Genomic DNA, 18941 nt, shown 5'->3' with positions numbered 1-18941 from the left:
TTTGATAACCTTATTGTAAGTGAAATGTCAGTACATGGACATGAAAGATAGGGCAGAAAAAGCACAAATTGTACCTTGCAGCTACTTAACTACAGATCTGGGTGATGCACTATTTAAAGTAAAAAAAAAAATCCAACAACATAAAATCACAGAACTGCTGGGGGTGGAAGGGAACTCTTGAGACCACCTGGCTTGACTCCCAGCTTGAGCAAGTCTAGCTGATGCAGGCTGCCCAGGACCATGCCCAGCTGAGTTCTGAATGTCTCCACAACTTCTCCAGACAACCTGTGCCAGTGTCTGCTCCTATCTGGAATGGTTATTCCTGAACTGAGCTGTGAATGACAGCCAGCCAGTCTTGACAAGGCTTAGGGAGTTGACCCTAACTATGGCTCACCTAGGTCTCCTTTAATGCAGTGGTGCTTATATCTCTACTCTGCAGCCTTCTGAGGGTGCAAAAAGGACAAGTCTGGGACAGTCTTAATGTTTTACCTTAAGTCTTAACAATTTCATGTGGAACTTCAGCAGCTCCACAGGCTCTAAGAGACAGTTTGACAGCAACCTCAACTGTTCCATGTATGCCCATGACACCAAAAGCAAGAAAGCAAAGATCAGAACTTTTGCCAGAAATGCTGAACATAGTCAGCTGATCAGGTACCCTTCTCAAATGATGCTCACAGACATTTAAATACATCTCTGTGTTATTTTAAACATGCAAGCCTTTTAAAAGTTACTGACGCAACTCTTGCCCAAGATTCCCTTCTTTATCCACATGTCTTTGGAAGTTTATCAGTACTTTTTAGCTTGCAGATCCAGATTTTGAATTCTAGTACTAAGCATTCTAAAGGAAGTCTAAAAAACAGTGAGATGACAAAGACTGTCAAAGAAAGCAGTTCCCACTATTCTCAACAAGATGTGGACATGAGCTGCAGGCACATCATGCCCAATATATAAACAGGGGAGAGTCACCCAGGAGGCCCAGATTGCTGCTCAGGTTGGGCTGAGGATCAGTTGGTGGGTGGTGAGTGGCTGTATTCTCTTTCCTTGTTATTTCCCTTATCATTTTTGTTATTGGTGGTAGCAGTAGTGGTTTGTGTTATACCTTAGTTACTGGACTGTTCTTATCTCAGCCCATGGGAGTTACATTCTTTCGATTCTCCTCCCATCCTTCTGGTAGTGGGGGGAGGAAGGAGGAGAAGTGAGCGAGGGACTGCATGGTTCTGAGTTACCGGCTGGGCTTAAACCACAACAGTTCTTTGGGGCATGAAGAAGTTGAGATAACGACAGATTTGACCAAAGTGTGTCTAATCGTATTTGTGATAAGCATTCATTGTTTCTGATTAATAGTCACTTGGCACAGTGCTGCTATATTTGCTCTCAGAGTTGTTGCACTTGGTCTCAGAGTTTCAGCATGTCATACCTTACTCGCAGCGAACATTTGCTGTTCTAGTGTTGAGCAGCTGCAGGTCCTGGGCTAAGGTTCTCGTTTCACTGTATTTCATGGTAATGACTTGTAATACCATAGAATCATTGATCATGAAACTGGTCTGGCATGCGTTCTCAGCGTTTTCATCACCTCTATACTTTGGGAGGCATTTAACAGGCATTTTTAGCAATTACAGATCTTTTTTTTCCTCCTCGGAGGGTCAAACTATGAAGGAGACATTCCCTCACACCCTCTGCTCCCCTATGAGGCTATTTACAGCAGCATTTGAGAATTCTAACAGTTTTGGATGGCCTCTGGTTACCCTTGAGACCTGCCTGCTGCTTTTGCTGGGGATCAGCATGTTGCCGCAAATACTGCGCGTGTTTTACCCACAGCCATACCACCTTGAGAACGCCCAATTTTGTCTCATCTTGTCAGTTAAGCAGGGTCATGCTTGGGTCTTCTCTAGGGTTAAACAAAGATCTAAGAGGACCACCAAGAGATTTTTCCTGAGGCTGAACAGTCATGAATGGCAGGGTGTGTGGGACAGTATGGGCAAGTATCTAGGCCAGTGGGCCCCTCAAGTTCATGCAGTAGCCCATGGATCAGTCCAGACCAGGCCAGATGTGAAAAATGTGCTTCACACCACAGCCGGGGAGAATGATCCTACCTGGAGCCTCTGGCAGAAAGCTCCAGGGGAGACTCGAGCTCAGCCCCTCAGCTTTTGGAGTTGTGGTACAGAGGATCTGAGGCCAGCTATACTCTAGCTGAAAAAGGGATATTGGCAGCCTATGAAGCAGTTCGAGCTGCTTCAGAAGTGATTGGCACTGAAGCACAGCTCCTCCTAGCACCCCGGTTGCCTGTGCTGGGCTGGATGTTCAAAGGCAGGGTCTCCTCTACACATCATGCAACTGATGCTACATGGAGTAAGTGGGCTGCACTAATTACACAATGAGCTCGAATAGGAAATCCCAGTCATCCAGGAATTCTAGAAGTCATTATGGACTGGCCAGAGGGCAAAGAATGGAATGTCACCAGAGGAGGAGGTGATGCTTGCTGAAGAGGCCCCACCATATAATAAACTGTCAGAAAATGAAAAGCAATATGCCTTGTTTACTGATGGGTCCTGCTGTATTGTGGGAAAGCATTGGAGATGGAAGGCAACTGTATGGAGTCCCTGAAGACAAGTTGCAGAAACTGCTGCAGGAGAGGGTGAATCGAGTCAGTTTGCCGAGGTGAAAGCCATTCAGCTGGCCTTGGACATTGCTGAACGAGAAAAGGGGGGCCAGTACTTTATCTCTATACTGACTCATGGATGGTGGCAAATGCCCTGTGGGGGTGGTTGCAGCAATGGAAGCAGAGCAACTGGCAGTGCAGAGGTAAACCCATCTGGGCTGCTGCACTGTGGAAAGACATCACTGCCCAGGTGCAGAACCTGGTGGTGAAGGTACGCCATGTAGATGCTCATGTACCCAAGCATGAAAGAAGCAGGGGAGTGAGCAAGTGGCTGCATGGTTCTGAGTAACTGTGGGCTTAAACTACAACAGTTAGAGAAAACAAAAGCTGTGTTGTATTACATATTTTGAAGTATAGAAAAGAAAGATGAAGTGATGTTGCATAAGTAGCAGAAAAGTACTGGAACTTGCAAACAGCCTAAAAATGTCCTAGGGTTCATTCCCAGTGCTATCCCACTTTGACATTTCCTGAATTATCTAAATATTTGTGTGAGTGTTACTTCTGAGATTCAGATTGCTCCAGGAAAACAGTCCTGGAAAGAGATAAATTTATTTCAGCAAAATGGCAGGTGTTTTGAAGGTTGATTGATGTACTTGCCTGCAAAAATGTAGCGCAGGACACGGTCTGTAAAAGACGGTGGTGGTAGGCTGCTTTTCTGTCTCTCATATATCATATCATATACTCCTGCTATGTAGTCATTATCAGAAGATGTTTCGGATAAATATGAAGTAGAGATTGTCTCCATAAATCAGTAAGGGCTTTTGGTATAAAGATACTATGCACCACCCCTTTTGTGCCAGAGTTTGAAGTATCCAGTTATATGGAGAACTAGGTTTTATATACAGGGGCATGTTGCTGCTACTCTCCTCCCATGTCCCACTTCCCTTCTACTGCTCCCCTGTGTCTTTTGCTACATGACGCTGCCCCCTCTTTTCACAAGGGCTAGATATTCCTGACTGAGTCACCTGAAATTCATGTGCAAGTAGGTCATGGGGAAGACACTGGATCCACCTGAAGCCAAGAGATGGCAATGGGAGTTATATTAATCCCTCTGGCCAACAGTGAGGAAAATGAACCCCAGCTGTCCCCGGCATGCTTCCCATTTCAGGAATGTCCCTCACATGTCTCAGTGCTTACACTATGATGCAGTTTTTGACAACTTTCCACTAAAAAAGTTATGAGATACTTAGCACAAGGAACTTAGAAGTACTCTGTGAATCAGACGTGGTTCCTGCTCTGAGAGTTTTTATGGATCTCAAAGAGCAATAGGCTTGAAATCAAGAAGCAGTTTTTCCAACCTTAGAGATCAATTGATGTAGAGGTACCAACAGTTACTGGATGGCCCACTTAGAAGAATACCTAAATACCTAAACTAAGTCCACTCAAAGACTTGAAATAATACTGTCAACTAAAATGAAGACAACTTCTGACTATTACTGCAAAAGGCTAATATCTTGATATATGTAGGTCAATTTAAGTGTAATAATTAAACCAAATAATTTATTGAAATGTGCATAACTTTTCCATGTGTATAGGACTCCTCAGTAGAAAAAAAAACTTTCAAAATCCATAATCCACATTTTGCTAAGCTATGTCCATATTCACTTAGTCTTGCCTTGGTCTGACATGTTGTATTCCCAGAGCTATCACAGCCTGGCAGCATAAACTTTAGGCAGGATCCAACAAGAAATCTAACAACATCAGAAGACTGTAATTCTTTGCTTTGATGGTAAGAGTCATTTATCTTTGGCCAGTGAAATATGTGTGCAATTACCATGAAACAGGATAAAATCCGTTTCAGTTACGTGGCATCACCATGGAGCCTCATAAAAGAAAGTGAAGACTTCAATTAATTATATTTTCATGAAAAAGTGAATACCAACACTGTTTCCAAACCTTGCAGGTGGTTCCATAGAAAGAACCCAACTATTTTTTTATTTACTATCAGCATTAGTGGTATCAGAGGCAGCACAACACCTGCAGATGTACTAGTAAATTAGAAAGTGTCATTAAAGAAATGAAAGGAGCTATATTGTACTCACCAGGCTTTACAAGGCTTGTCTTTGTCTCCTTCTTAGATCGATTCAGCTGTGGGTTCCCTTCGCTCATTGTCCCTGGACTGAATTTTTTCCTGCAGAAGTCTCCATCACTACCAGTGCAAAAACTGATAGGACTGTTCCCAGCATCAGAAGGAGTCTTCACCGGAGATACTGACTGGCTACTGGGACAGCCAGTGTCATCTGAAGGGAAAAGGGAAAACATCAACATTTCTAACTAGTAAGTGTGTAAATGTTAGCAGAAAATGAAACAAAGTGTTTGCACTACAACTGTTTGCAGCCATTTACCTGATATGTACAACCTTGTTTCTAAAACCTGGTGAGGAGCTATTTGCCTCTCCCATTTTGTGAAGAAGTCTTGAATACCTTATGGCAGAAAGTCTGACAAAATACAAAATCAGGGGCTACATAATAAAAACTCAGATCTAAGATAAATTCTGTTGATGTAGCTAGGTTAGGGAGTATTCTGAAATGAGAAAATGCATATAAGACACGAGAATGGCTTGTGTAGTGTACACTGGATGAAGAGCTAAGATGGCCCATGGAGGCCATGGACTCTCCTTCAAAATCTGTTCCTGTGTGAGCAAGAGAACAACCTAGAGTCCATATGCACAAAGTCAGGATTTTAATTTAACTGGAATTAATAAATATTTCTCAAAATTGTTTTTCCTCTTAAAGCTATCGTGATCACAGAGCTCTTCCTTCTTGACAAGTGCTGTGAGGCACTTGTCACACCTTCTGAAGAGGGTGTGTTTTACACCAACTGCTTTTGTTTAAGACCAAATTCCTCTGAGGGCATACCAGTGGTCTGTGGTATCAGCAGCCACCTCAAGAACAGACCCATGTTCCTGACCTCCAGGAATACAAACCCTCCAGCTCTTAGCAATAAAATGCAAAGTAGGAAGTCTGAGTCCAGATGAAATCCACATATCAAACACCCCCTTCATCTAATCACATCTGTAATCACAGCTCCCCTAAAAGTCATGGTGGTTTTAGAAATACACGACAAAAACAGGCTACTCTGACACAAGGAAGCCTTGAATATTTACTCCCCTGGAGAAATATAACTGTTTGTTCTTTCCCAGTACAAAATGAAAGCTGCCATCTTAATTATGCAACTGCACCCTGCTGTCAGTGCAGTCTCTTTACCTAACATGAAACTCAAAGAAGTACCAGCAACTGAGCCAAAAGATTTGCATGACCATATTGCACTTATCACTTCCACCCTGTTCATAATTCAGGTCAAGCCTGATCTTGCAATGAGCTCTGCATGGGCAGATTGCTCAAAAAGTCAGTATATGACTGCACATTTATGAGACAAAAGGGATAGCCTATAACTACCTGACTCCTTCCCTGCCCACCTCTCCTCTTCAGGGAAAAGCAGCTGTTCCCTCAGTACAGTAAAACAACCTCATCCTTTCATGGAAACCAGTTTTCCTGGCCAGCTATTTGCTCCAATGTTCTGCTTCTTACTTCTCCGCATTCTGCCTCCAATACTGAGCAAGGTACCTGTAGGTGTTGACCACTCAATTCATGTTTTATGCCTTAGCATGTATCGTCAGCCAGCAGTCTGAGGTGTTGCTGGCCAGGCCTCTGCAAAATGCCAGCCATGCTGTGGGGCAGCCCTGCCTACTGCCAGGATTATCTCCCAAGGCACAAAGGGCAGTAATGCTGCAAAGCACCTAATACAACTTCATTGTATTTCGTTCCTTCACATCAGCTCAATTAAACCTACAAGCATCTCCTTTTGCCATCTTGCTGCTGCCTTCAGAATTGGTCCCTAGGAAAATGAAAGAGAAGATAGCTAATAAGGTTTTCAGCTCATCCCCACATTCTTCCTGACTAAAGCAGGATTGCTGTCTGCATTTTAGTTTACTTTTTATCCTTTCCATTCCCATCAACATCACTGTATAAATGAATACAAAGAAAAGAGCAGGCAGCAGTTTCCTCCCAGATCAGCACCCATTTCCTTTTTTCAAGGGTTCAGAGTCTCTGTTGCAGGCTGAATGAATGCCACCTCCAGGGCAATGGATCAGCATGCTGAGTGAGCTTCTGAACTGCGTTTAAGCAGCTCCTTTAGCTTTGTCCAACTCATCTGCTCTTCAGAAGCACACAAACATTTTAATTATAAATATATTCTGAAAAGTGAAGCTTCATGCAGTTTATTTTTAATTGTGACCATTCCATTCAGTTCTTTCTCTATGTGGCATTATTTTCAAAACTTTGCATTTAAAAAAAAAAACCAAACTGTTTACTTCATCTCTCCACCAGTAAAACCACTGCAATACCTTCACAGGTTCTGCAGCCCTCATAGACGTGTTTTATATGGGAGGCTTTATATAAAAATAACACTCAAAGCTAGATATGCTACCTGGAAGAGCATCAGGAGCTGATAAAACCTTTAAATAACAGAAGAACTAAACTTCAGTGTTAAGAATTAGGGCAGTAAAAAACTCAGATACTTAAAGCTGACTGATATAAGGAAATGAGGTAGCTAAAGAAAGCATACAAAATAGCATTAAAATGCAAGTGTTTTAATTACCATACTGCCACCATTACCTCTGATATCACACTGTTGACACTATGATCACATACGTTATGTCTATGCATTCTCATTTTACCTTTAAGGACATCAGCTTTCATTGCAATAGGGAATTTATTAAAGGAAGAAATGAGCCTGGCACAAAGAAGCATAGCTCTTCTCTACTTATACCCCCTGTGATCTTTAAATACACCAATAAGCAGGTGAGCATTCCCTCTCCAAATTAAGTAAATTAGTGATTTTATTGTATTCCCTCTCCTCTGATAGTTTGTTATATTTTCTGTGTAATGTGTAACTTCTACTCCTTCGACCTAGTATTAGACAGAAACATAAACAAAATTAGAACTGTCCAAATCTAGGCCAAGGTGCAGAGAGACAGTTTTCTGTGTCAAGAGTGTTTACTACCACAGGAACAGCTGCATATAAATGCTGGTGCTCCCCACCAAAGGCAAGCAAAGCTCAGCTATAGTCTGGGGGATCCACCTCCCATCTGACCTGCAACCCACCATTCTGGCACAAAAAAAAGTCCTGAGGTGGTATCCAGCAGCTCAGTGAGAGCCAAATTGCCAAATTACCTTCATTCTTTTCTGCTACCAAAGCCTTAACAGGCTATTTAATGGTATTTAACACTGTAGGTGAACTCCCTACAGGAGAGCAACAAACTTCCTTATGGACCCTAACCACACACCAAACTGACACTCCCTCTGCCCTGCAGACAGCCTGACCATACATTCTGCTCACTGCGGCAGTGAACACCTTTGCTGCTCATCCGCAAGCGGAAGGGTGCAGTGTGGTTTCAGTATTACTCACAGACCTGCAGGCTCCTCCAAAACCCTACTGACAACTCTGATGGAAGGAGGTGAGGACCTCCACCTGCCCAGAAATGGGCAGAGATATTAGATCTATCTCCAAAGGAGGAAGGTAATAGGAGCAGATAAGCCCACAATGGTATTCACTTTCTGCTTATATGAATATAGAAAGACAGGATAGCAATGTAGTTTTCAGCAAGGTCAGTTATGGATTCAGTCCTACTACTTGGCAAGACTTTTGCCTCAGTAAGGATTTCAGGTCTAGACTCCTCAGGAATACAAAGAAACCTGATTTACCTTCTCAGGCACATGAGCATCAGGAAGACAGAAGAGAGAAAGCTGGCAAATACTGCTGTGAAAGTATTTCAAAGCACAAGATCACTTCTGATATTGCCTATATTATTTAGTTGCACAAGAGGGAAAAAAAAATTATAAGACGAATTGTTTACTTAGCAATATTCATAGTGTCTTTTTTCACAGTGGCCTTCTCAGAGTGCTCTGGGAGTACTTTCCCTTTGAACATCAGCTGGATTTCATCACTGAAACTCCATGTCCAACCCTTTTCCCAGATCAGTCATGTCTGCCAAGTTTCAAAGTCAAGTGTCTTCTCTAACAAACAGTCAGGGAGGTTGCTCAGAGTACTCTGCATGCACTAACTTTTAAATAGTAAAGTCAAAGTGTAAACAGCAGCATTAAAGATAATAATACTCTAACAACTGACAAAAATGGTGTTCTAGACTTTGAGGCCGTACATTGTGACATGATTTTCTCTGGTTTTCTGGGCACTTTAGGAGTTAGAAATTTCACTGGAATACGCTTTAGAACCTTCTTTGGAAAAACGCTGCCTTTTCCTAAAGGTTTCAAGGGATACTGAATAAATAACCACCTTATGTAATACACCAAATAATTAATGATGCTCTCTCTGAAAAGACACTGACTTATTTCTACTTTCATTCCTAGCTGCCAGATCTAGTTATGCACTTTTATGAGTCTGAACTGTTCATCCCCTATTTATTTTCGCTTCACTGTCCCACTTTCATCTCCTCTTAAGGTTCCCTTGACCAATGTTCAGGCTGTACATATTTTGAATTTCCACTAAGAAATGTGGATTCTAGAATTAAACATGGACCTCTAATGAAGGCCCATGAATGAGTAAATACTTAGTGTACCAGGGCAAAAATAGTCTTCTGACTTCTACCTGACTCTCACTCAATTCATCCCAGGAATGATGTGGGATGGGTGACCATGGCTTGGCAAGCATGGCACACTGTGAGCTGGCTGTTGGTGGTGAGGGTACCACTAAGGGTATTTCAGAATTTTTTTAGGTTAATCTCCCAATCTGTTTGTCTGCTCCACATTTTTTGACACCCTATATGCTTTGCTTTTCTTTTGTCTTTTACCACAGGGGTGTTTTATGCATTAATGAGAGTTCCTGACAGACACCAAAGGGAATGTATTACCTAGCTTCCACCTGTAAAGTTCATTCTGTATTAACTGGAGAGAATGAGGCTCCTCTGGAGGAGGAGAGTCTAATTCAGGCTTACTCATCCCACTACTCTGAGTCACTGTCTGGAGGATCTCGTCTCTCTTCATTGACTAGTGCAACCACTCTTCTGACTGGCAGCTGAACCAGTGTTGGTGTAAAGGCTCACCATCCAGTCAGAAAAGAGTGCTAAGAGGACACTCAGAGCATCATTCTGGAACACCTGGACAACACAGTAAAAGCAGCAGGATAAAACACAGTAGTATAAAATGAGTAGTACATACAGAAAGACAGAGGTGGAACATATTCAGATCAACACCATGAGGCTCTCAACAGGTAGGAGTCTAACACCTATCTCATCACTATATGGTATGGTTCTCTAGAGGCACCCTCGCTTGCCCACATCATTTTGCCACCTACAAATAACTAAAAGATTAGTCATTTGCTACTAACAATCTGTCAGCTGCAAACCTGCAAAGTCACGCAGGCTGTTGACAAAAAATAGTTAACAACTTCACTAAAAGCAGAGCCCTAAACTGCTACTGGTTTTGGTCCATCTGATCAATTCTAAACTCATTTTACAGCTATTTTGAAGAACTGTTGGGGTTAGTGTTTAATAAAATTCATCAGAATATCATGTGGTTGTGAGGCACGTGTCTTACCAAAAGTCAAGCACACTAAAGCAGAGTAGAAAAGCCACCAAAACTATAGCCCTGACAGGAAAAATAGAGGAGGCCTACTTACATGAAATTCTGCTAAGCAAATTAATTCCACATTTAATCTCCGTGTCTCTGCAGACAGAACTTAAATTAAGCATGCTCCATTTTGCCTGAGAAAGAAGGCAGGCTAGCAGCTCCATTGCTCCTTGAAGTTACCTTGAGAAGCTGTGCCAACTCTTGTCCTTGAAGATTTTCCAGACTCGGATAGACAAAGCCATGGCTGACGTGATGTAGTACTGGAGAGAGTCCTTCTGCACAAAGGTGGCTGGATGAAATGATCTCCAGAGGTACTGTACAACCTACACGCATAGGATCATTCTTTTCCTTGACATTTTTTAGATACTCCACAGCTGGGAACCAGTCTGGTTTTCCCTGTTCAAGCTGGAACTATTGATTTTAATGTTCTAGTTATAAAATTTAACCCAGTAGTGACATAAGTATTTCCCACAGACCTGCAGGCTCCTCCAAAACCCCGCTGACAACTCTGATGGGAGGAGATGAAGACCTCTTCACCTGCCCAGAAATGGGCTGAAATAAGGGATCTATCTCCAAAGTGGGCAGTGGGGTAACAGGAGCAGGTAAAATTAAACATCTTCAACTCCTTTTGATTGTTGCTGTGTTTCCTGTCATTAATATACAGGTAACTTTTACACCTCTTTCTCACCAGCCACTTTGACCTTGCTTCCATCAAACCCATAGGCTGAACACTAATGGTCACTACTGAAAATTTAGTATGGAAACTGCTCACTGATCACTCAAAGCATGCCACAAATGGTGACATGCTCAAATTATGTATAAGAGGGGAGAGGAAGGTGAGAGAAGATAGGCTGACCTGCTCCTACAGCTTGGGCAAGTAGTTAATCACAGAATCATAGAATGGTTTAAGTTGGAAAGGACTTTAAGATAATCTAGTTCTAACCCCATGGACAGGAACACGTTCCAGTAGACCAGGTTGCTCCAACCCCTGTCCAGCCTGACCTTGAATGCTGTGACGGGTGGAGCATTCACCACTTCCTTGGGAAAATTTCTTATTCCTTGTTCCTTATTTCCCATAAACATGTCCTTAAAGGTATCCGCTCTTGACATCTTGACTATACAAAAGATAAGTTACACTGAAGCAACAAATTTTAATGGACTTTGGCAGTAAATCTAATCTTCCTTCTATTTGAACATTTCACTAACAGGCAGAACTGATGTGAGTTCTGGGAAAGCATCTGAAAAAGATGACTGTATTGTGGCTTACTGGCCTTGTCATTACATTTATAGCACCACTAATGGTAGAAGTATTACGGAACAAAAGCATAAAGGCTTACTAGTAAAAACATCAATAAAAACAGTACTGTTAGTAGGAGAGAGCTGTGGTCACCAATAACACAGCTCCTTGTGTTTTGATATCACATCACATCACAGGTAACATTTGGACAAGTGTTTTAAGATGATAGAGGACTGAAAATTATTTGAAAATTATAACGAAAAGTTTTAACTAAAGCTGAGGACAGGAAAGGGTCTGAAAAAGAGACAGAGTCTTGGATGTTTGATAGGGTTTTTTAAGCACTTTAGTAGACCTCACTAACCTTTTCTGAGGACAGTAGCTGGAAGTGGAACCACTGCTGCTGCCTCTGGTGGGAAAGCCTTGACTACATCCAGTCTAAGAAAGATTACGCATTTAATATTAACTCTATGTGAAATACATGTGTATATACAGGTGGATTTCTACGTGTGTGTTTTTATATGTTTAATTTCATTATGCATTAAAGGAAGAAATTATACATTATCTAATTTTAAAGGTAGCATTTTTGGAAATAAAAATCTTCAGTAGACCACATAGAAATTTGTACCTGTTCTTCAAATGGTACAACATACTACAGCCCCTTGCTCTCACACAGCTCTGCCTCCATGGCTGACAGCATAACTGTGACCTTCACAGCTTCAACATCACCTCACAATGTTGTACTGTTTATCTTCTAATGGAAGGAAACCACATATATTCTAGCCATTGCTGTTGTACTCCTATTTTTCTGTTTTTGTTAACTTCCCCCAGGCCCAGACTGGCACTCAGCATTACCACACACAGAACCCACCCACTGTATCTGGTGATGTGTACACATCAAAATACTGTTCCAGAATTTCAAGGACATATCTTAACCCTATAAGTGTAGGGTTAAAACATGTCATGTAGGATTTCTTTTAAAACATCAAGATTCTCTTTTAGTAAAAAATAAACCAAAGACTTGTAATTGAAGTTTCAGTCTTGCTACAAGTTGTGATGTTCTTCAATATGCATGAGAATAGAAAACTGTATGAAAAGCACTTTATAACAAAAGCATTAGATTACACGTTGGTGGCAAAGAAAATACACATTGCAGTTTAGAATTCAGGCCGTAGCACACAGCAAGCTGCGACAAGCAGGGTGGTAGAAAGGGTGAGGTACTGAGTGTTTTCAGGACAACATCCAAAATGTGCCAGAGAGAACAGGAACTCTTCTACTGGCTCAGGAGGCTCAGGTCAGGCTTTAAAGGTTCACAGTGCTGACAGATAAATAAAAAGGTGACAACAAGGATTCAAAAGGTCAAATATTTTGGCTTCCAGATGTTTTTATGTGGCACAGAAACAAAAAGACTGTTACTTAGTAAGAGGGAATAAATAGTGAAGTTGAAAAGGAAGCAGGGAAAGGCCAAAAGCTTAGGAACCAGCAGGCTTCACTCTTTAGTACCTAGGCACTTTGCTCATTTCCATGTTTGGAACAGATCTTGAGCCACAGAAAAAGAACTAGTGGTTAACAGTATGAAGCAATAATAAATTATTGCACTTAAGCCAGCTCAGTAGGAAATTCTCCAGGGAAGCAGCAGTGAGAAAAGGAAGCATGTTACAGTGTGGCCCCTATGCAAAGGCCATCCGTGCATATTTGCAAGCAGATTTTGTTTCAACGCTGTTGTAAATTAGTATCACAGTGATCCTGAGCTGCATTAAAGAGAGTGCTGCAAGTAAATGCTCTGGAGAACACCTCCGCTTCGTACCTTTCAAATAATGGCAAAAATACCCTGTAAAAGCACAACATAAAGGACTGCAGGGAAGAGAAGCTAACTTTCCGTATCACATACTTGAGCACTTTTAAGCCTATCTCTGATTCAGTAACTAAGACTGAAAAAGAGCAACGAATAAAAGAAAGGAACTATTTAAATGAAATATTTTTTTCTTATAACAAGCAACAAGAATGGGAGAGCCCATGGTTTCTGTATAATAATACATACATTATACATACCTATAAATACACACAAGTAAGAAGAGTATTTTCAGTAATTTATATCAACTCTTTGGCCTCATTCTGTTGACTTGATAAAATACTGAACATTTGTTTTCCTCTCTGTTTTTCTGTTCAAAAATACATGTTTAAGTACACGCACTTTAATAATGTAGCCTCCAAGGCTAGATGGTTACAGTGCAACCTGCTTCAATGCTTTAACAAAGAAATTATTTACCACAGTTCCAGAATATACAGCTTTTTGTCCATTAACACCCATTCAACCGTTCTCTTCTTCTCTGTGACTACCAATATGAGTCGTGCATTCACATGGACTTCAGTAAACCTGCCAAAAGCTTACATGCTTTTTTTGACATAGGTGGTGTGAACTCAGCCCCAGCATCCATCACCAGCTGGGTCAACTGGCAAATAATCTCTTGAGTTCAAGCGGACCGTGCACAGAAGCAGGGAATGGTAATGCAGAGTTTCTTGCCTGCACCCCAGGGCTTACAGTGCAGCCTCAGTACAGGAGCATAGTTACTGTGCCACACAGAAGAACAAGATTTTCAAAAAGTTATTGTACCAGAAAAGAACAAGATACGGAATAAGCAGTGAACCCAGATCTCGAAATTTGAAAGGAAAAGCAAAATGGAACCTTCAACTCCTATTTTGGAAAACTGCTGTACTAAGTCACAATCATCCACGTGCGCAGACACTACTGGTTTTCAATAGCCTGTAGTACTATGCAGTCCAGTTAAAGAGGTGGTTTGCAGGTAAGCCGAAGAGAAACCATTTGCTGTGGGTATAAAACAGGTTCCTTTGCTCACAAAGTCTTTTGCTGAACTGATTATTAAATGCAAAGCTGCTTCCTGCAAAGCTGCATCTCAGTTAACAAAGCAGTGCTGCATTACCTACAGAAATTCTGGCAGCTGGCTTCTTAAGAAAAGCTGGAGGAAACCTTGGGCTTCGTTATGAAGGTAGCTTGTAACAAGTCTTCTTCATAAGGAGAAATTTAAAAGCTGAGCTATTCAGCAGCAGAAACTAGGAAAAAAGCAGATCCCAAACTAACTTCCTTTTACAATGAAAAGCTAAACAGAAGTTTCTGAGCTTGGCATGTCCAGACTGCCTCTGATACAATGCACAGCTGGCTTGGTATCCAAAGGATGTGTACATAGAAATCAAGGATAATGCCCTGCCCTAAGCATCTTATTTCTTATGAGTCAAATACTGCAGCTGGACTTACCAAAGGCAGCCCAGCAGCCGCTCTGCCACAGGCCCACAAGTGGATGGTTTGTTCTTGATGCTTAAATTGTGCTCTCCACCCAACTGAGAAGGTAAGTAAGTGCACAGAGCCACTTGGAGCCAAGTGCAACTAATGAGGAAAACACGCGTGACACGGACAAGTGCTTGGTAGGAGCCGTGCCAGAAGCTGCTGAGAGCGTTTGTTCATGGTTTGACATCACACAAGCTCTGTGGCTGACATCCAAGCCAAAGGAGGGCAACGGCTGCGGGTAGAGAAGTGCTCCCATATCAAATGACAAACAGGACCCCAGGTGCACTAGGATTTTATGGAAGGATTGCGAACAGTGAATACTGATACAAAGGCTCAGCTTGCCTATACAACATCCAGAGAGCATCCGTGTTCACTTGGCAGAAAAAAAGGATATTCAAAACATGTTTCGTCAAGAATATCAGGTAAGATTAACAGCCTCATCATGTTTCATACAGACTTACAAAGCAAAACTAACACAGTCAGTTGCAAATAACTGACTGACAGGGTCAAGTGAGCCTCTGACCCAGTCACCCAAGACAAAGGGAGCTGATCACATGAATTACTTCAGCCAGAGCTAACTTCTTCAAAAGAAACTAAGAACTAAACCCAAGTGTCTCATGTCTGTTGCCAAGTGGTATTTTTTTGCACTGCCGCAGTTCCCAAAGGCTCCCTCCACCTAAACCAACATTAATGATACCTAGAAGGCCCTGCTGCTCTCACTTAGAGAAAAACAAGAACTCCAAGCCTTCACTTATGTGTTGTGACCAATGTAAGCACACAGGGAAAATAGACAACCTCATAAGCCCTAGGGAATCAAGCAGGAAATACATTTTTAAATGGAGAAGGGGAAAAAGAAATCTACCGATCATAACCACTTAGTGTCAATGATAAGGGAAGAAAGGCAGAGAGCAGCTTGCTAAGGAAGAGGAAAGGAATTATTCTAGGTGTCAAGTCATAGAGTCTTATAAAGAACCTTTTGAAGTTTAATGCTCCAAAGAACTTATACAAAAGGGATTTATCTAAATGCTCATGAGCTTTTTCATACTGCCATCAGACTGTCATTCACATTATCCATCTGCTCCCCTCTTCCAAATGTATTACTTGGTAATTTTAAATATACTTTCTGCACATGCCACTTCTCCATTAAGATGAAGCACCAGGAGAGGCAGGTGAGAGGCTGCTTCACTCCCCTCCCCACGCAGCTCTTTGCCATCCCCTCCCCAGAAACAGGAATGAGCAGCCACCTGCTGCTGCTGGGAATTTCAATCTATCTGAATTATACATATTATGACGAAGAAGGATTTTATAAGGAAGATAGGGAAGAGACACTAGAGACAGAGGAGATAAGTCAATTACTTTTGTCATCATACCTACACTACAGTGAAAAATGCATCAAACCGATCGATCAACAAGACCCCATGTACTAGGATGAAGCACAGGGCCTTGGCTGATCCTTGGCTGTGAAAGGTTTGAAGGCTCAGCAGTCAAATGGGGTAGTATGGGTGCTGCAGGCAGCAGAGCACTCAGCATGGGAAAGAAAAGCAAACTGTATCAATGCAGTATTCATGGAAGAATAGAAGATGAATACAGGAAATATAAACAGGAGCATTTGCAACAGCACTGCACTCCTGAAACCTCTGTGAAAGGTGCCTTAAAACTGTCCAGCCATGAGATCAGCCACACCCAGAGCAAATACAAAGCTCTGCAGGGCCTCCAGACAACACACATAGTGCAGTGGGACAGCAAGGGTATCCCTGGGCAGCTCTGTGCTGAAGAGATCTGAAGAACACAATACAGACCCAAAAGATATGAAAAAGAATGTCAGTAACCAGGATGAAAAGCTTGTCAACACACAGGGGAAGAAAGTCAGGATAAGAAGCAGCCATTTGGTAGACATCATAAAAATAATGCATTTCTAGAAAGCGTCAAAAGATTTTACTTCTTTGTAACAGCAAACCCATGCAAGGTAAGGTGGAGAAATTCCAAAGACATGGGAAAAAGACTTCACTGGTCCTACAGTACTGTGTTGTTTGCTTAACATTTTGCATTGTTCATTAAACAATAACCAAATAGATCATTCCAGTGAGCCTGAATTGCAAAGTCTGCCCAAGCTAGACTCTAACATGAATCGTGTGTTTCTCATCTAGGAAAACTGACTGTTCTTGTACATAGTGTTAAATACACTGCTTTTCATTAAAGGAATTGAAACCAATAATCTGATCCCCTGTAGTGGAGACAAAGATAAATATGAATGTTTATGGCTGTTCTCAGGAAAGCCTTTGGTACCTGAAATACCTTATGAATAAGCAAAAAGGAAGTTTAGGAACTTGCTCTGATATTAACTATTACAAAAATACTTCAGATTTTTGATTCAGATTTTTAGTTAGACTGAGAATATTAGGCTCTCCAAAAAAAACCAACCCTATTAAAACAAAATGTTTAGTCTCCAAAATATGTTTAAAGTTACCACACACATACCGAACCCAAGGTGCTCATGCTGTGACCTTCCATGCTGTTATCCACATGCATAATGTCCTACATGGTGAACAGTTAAAAGACTGCTCACCACTAGTAGGAATCTGAGTCATTCACTGCTAGTCGAGGCATTTGAATTGTGCTGAACTCTACACAGGACAAATATGTAACATAAAATATCTGGTTTCAAGCTGTCCCTGAGGTAAAGGGTTATACTTATGTTGAAAAGCAAATGACACTTTTGTGGTCTACAATTGGAAAATAGTAATTTACTTCAGACATTGCCCTTTCTGTAGAGAAGACATGCCCAGCTCTAGTGACAGGCTTGCCAGGAGAAGCCTCGCTGCTCAAATAAACAAAACTCAATTCACTTTGACAGTGAAAACTTCACCTACATATTTAGTTCCGATTCATGCACAATCATTATCACAAAACAAAAAGGAATTGCAGTAGTTGACCTATATCTGATACCTGTAGTAGCAACTCCCCTGTTTTACACACTGACTCAGGGGCTTTTCAGATGCCTCAACCCCATGCTGCAGTTTTTAAGGCAAATCTTTCTCTTTAAAGCAACTATTTTGCCGCAGTAAAACTGCCAACTTTTTAGCAGTGGATAGCGGAACTCAAAATGGAAACATCTGGTGTCGCTTATGGGCATGTATTAAAAGAACAGATGCTGGAAAAATCAATGGTTGCCCTTCTTCATCGGCAAAGCAGGATGCTCATCAGGGCTCAGTACGAGCCTGACACACAGATGCTGCATCCAGGGGTGACAGCAAATCTCGGGGCCAGGGTGCTGGGTGAGCACTGAGGCCGGGAGAGTAGGGGAGGATCCCTCTGCGGTACCTGAGCAGAAGCTGTTGCTGCTGACGGTCCTGCGGGAACCCCCGGAGGAACTGGGCGGGTTGAATTCCCGGCTTTCCTCTTCCGAAAAGGGTGACTCGGAAGCGGGGGATGTCTTCTGCTGCGGGCGGAGGACCAGGCGGGGGATGCGGCTGCGGGACACCTCCTTCTCCAGCTGAGTCTTCTGCTCCTGCTTGGGAAGGGACACTCTGGGATTCACCCTCCTCCTTCCACCATCCAGGCAGGCTCCGGACGAGCGGGGGGGCCGGGGTTTGCCTGCCCCTGCCGCTCGTCCGTCCCCGCATCCGCCCGGTCCCCGCAGCCATCCCCGTCTCCTCACCTTGCTGCTCTCCCGCAGAGGCCCCATCGCTCCTCAGTCACGTCGCACCCGGGAAAGGGCACCTGGCATGGGCGAGAAGGGATGCGCTCAGCCGGGGCCGCTGCCGCTGCGTCGCTGGCGGCTGGTGGAGGCCGGCTCGGCCCCACCGCTCCCCGCCCCGACACGTGGTGCTGCCGCTGCCTCCCGCCCCGAGATGCGGGAGCGGGGCCGCGGGTATCCCAGTGGGCAGCAGCATCGCTTCGGAGCCTCCCAGAGCGGGCAGAACCGAGGGGGGACTCTGCCCTGGGTGCAGGAGGGCGTGGGGAGCATGGATATGTTATAGGAAGTGCCGTGATGGAGGTTTCAGGGTGAGGCATGAAGCAGACACATAACGGGGTAGATGTTACCGGTACAAATATGATGGATGCATAGCTGTGTAAGTAGCAAAATGTGTCAGATGTTCTCTCAACACCACCTTTTGATGGAAAATGTAGCGATGTAAAACTGTACTTGCTCCTCGG

General features: G+C 42.7%; 1 protein-coding gene across 4 annotated transcripts in view; it reads right to left on the bottom strand.

Moving 5' to 3' along the window:
* The window catches only part of SYBU (syntabulin), a 47940-nt gene extending 29339 nt beyond the window's left edge, over positions 1-18601 (bottom strand). For 2 of the 4 annotated variants that reach the window (XM_057408186.1, XM_057408184.1), the window contains exons 1-3: positions 18442-18601; positions 18105-18294; positions 4702-4899 (exon numbers count right to left, since the gene is read on the bottom strand). In XM_057408186.1, the coding sequence (XP_057264169.1) occupies positions 4702-4899; positions 18105-18294; positions 18442-18468 (415 nt within the window). In that variant the 5' untranslated portion in view covers positions 18469-18601. The remainder of the gene's footprint in view (positions 1-4701; positions 4900-18104; positions 18295-18441) is intronic. The other 2 variants (XM_057408187.1, XM_057408185.1) reach the window with 1 other exon arrangement.
* Between the last annotated feature and the right edge of the window lie 340 nt (positions 18602-18941).

The sequence above is a fragment of the Pezoporus wallicus genome, unplaced genomic scaffold (assembly GCF_028554395.1).
Source record: "Pezoporus wallicus isolate ANWC-B61680 ecotype Strahan unplaced genomic scaffold, APGP_CSIRO_Pwel_v1 contig_3815, whole genome shotgun sequence".
Classification (NCBI taxonomy): domain Eukaryota; kingdom Metazoa; phylum Chordata; class Aves; order Psittaciformes; family Psittacidae; genus Pezoporus; species Pezoporus wallicus.
The sequence above is the reverse complement of the archived record's forward strand: the minus strand, read 5'-3'. Positions and strand labels throughout refer to the sequence as shown.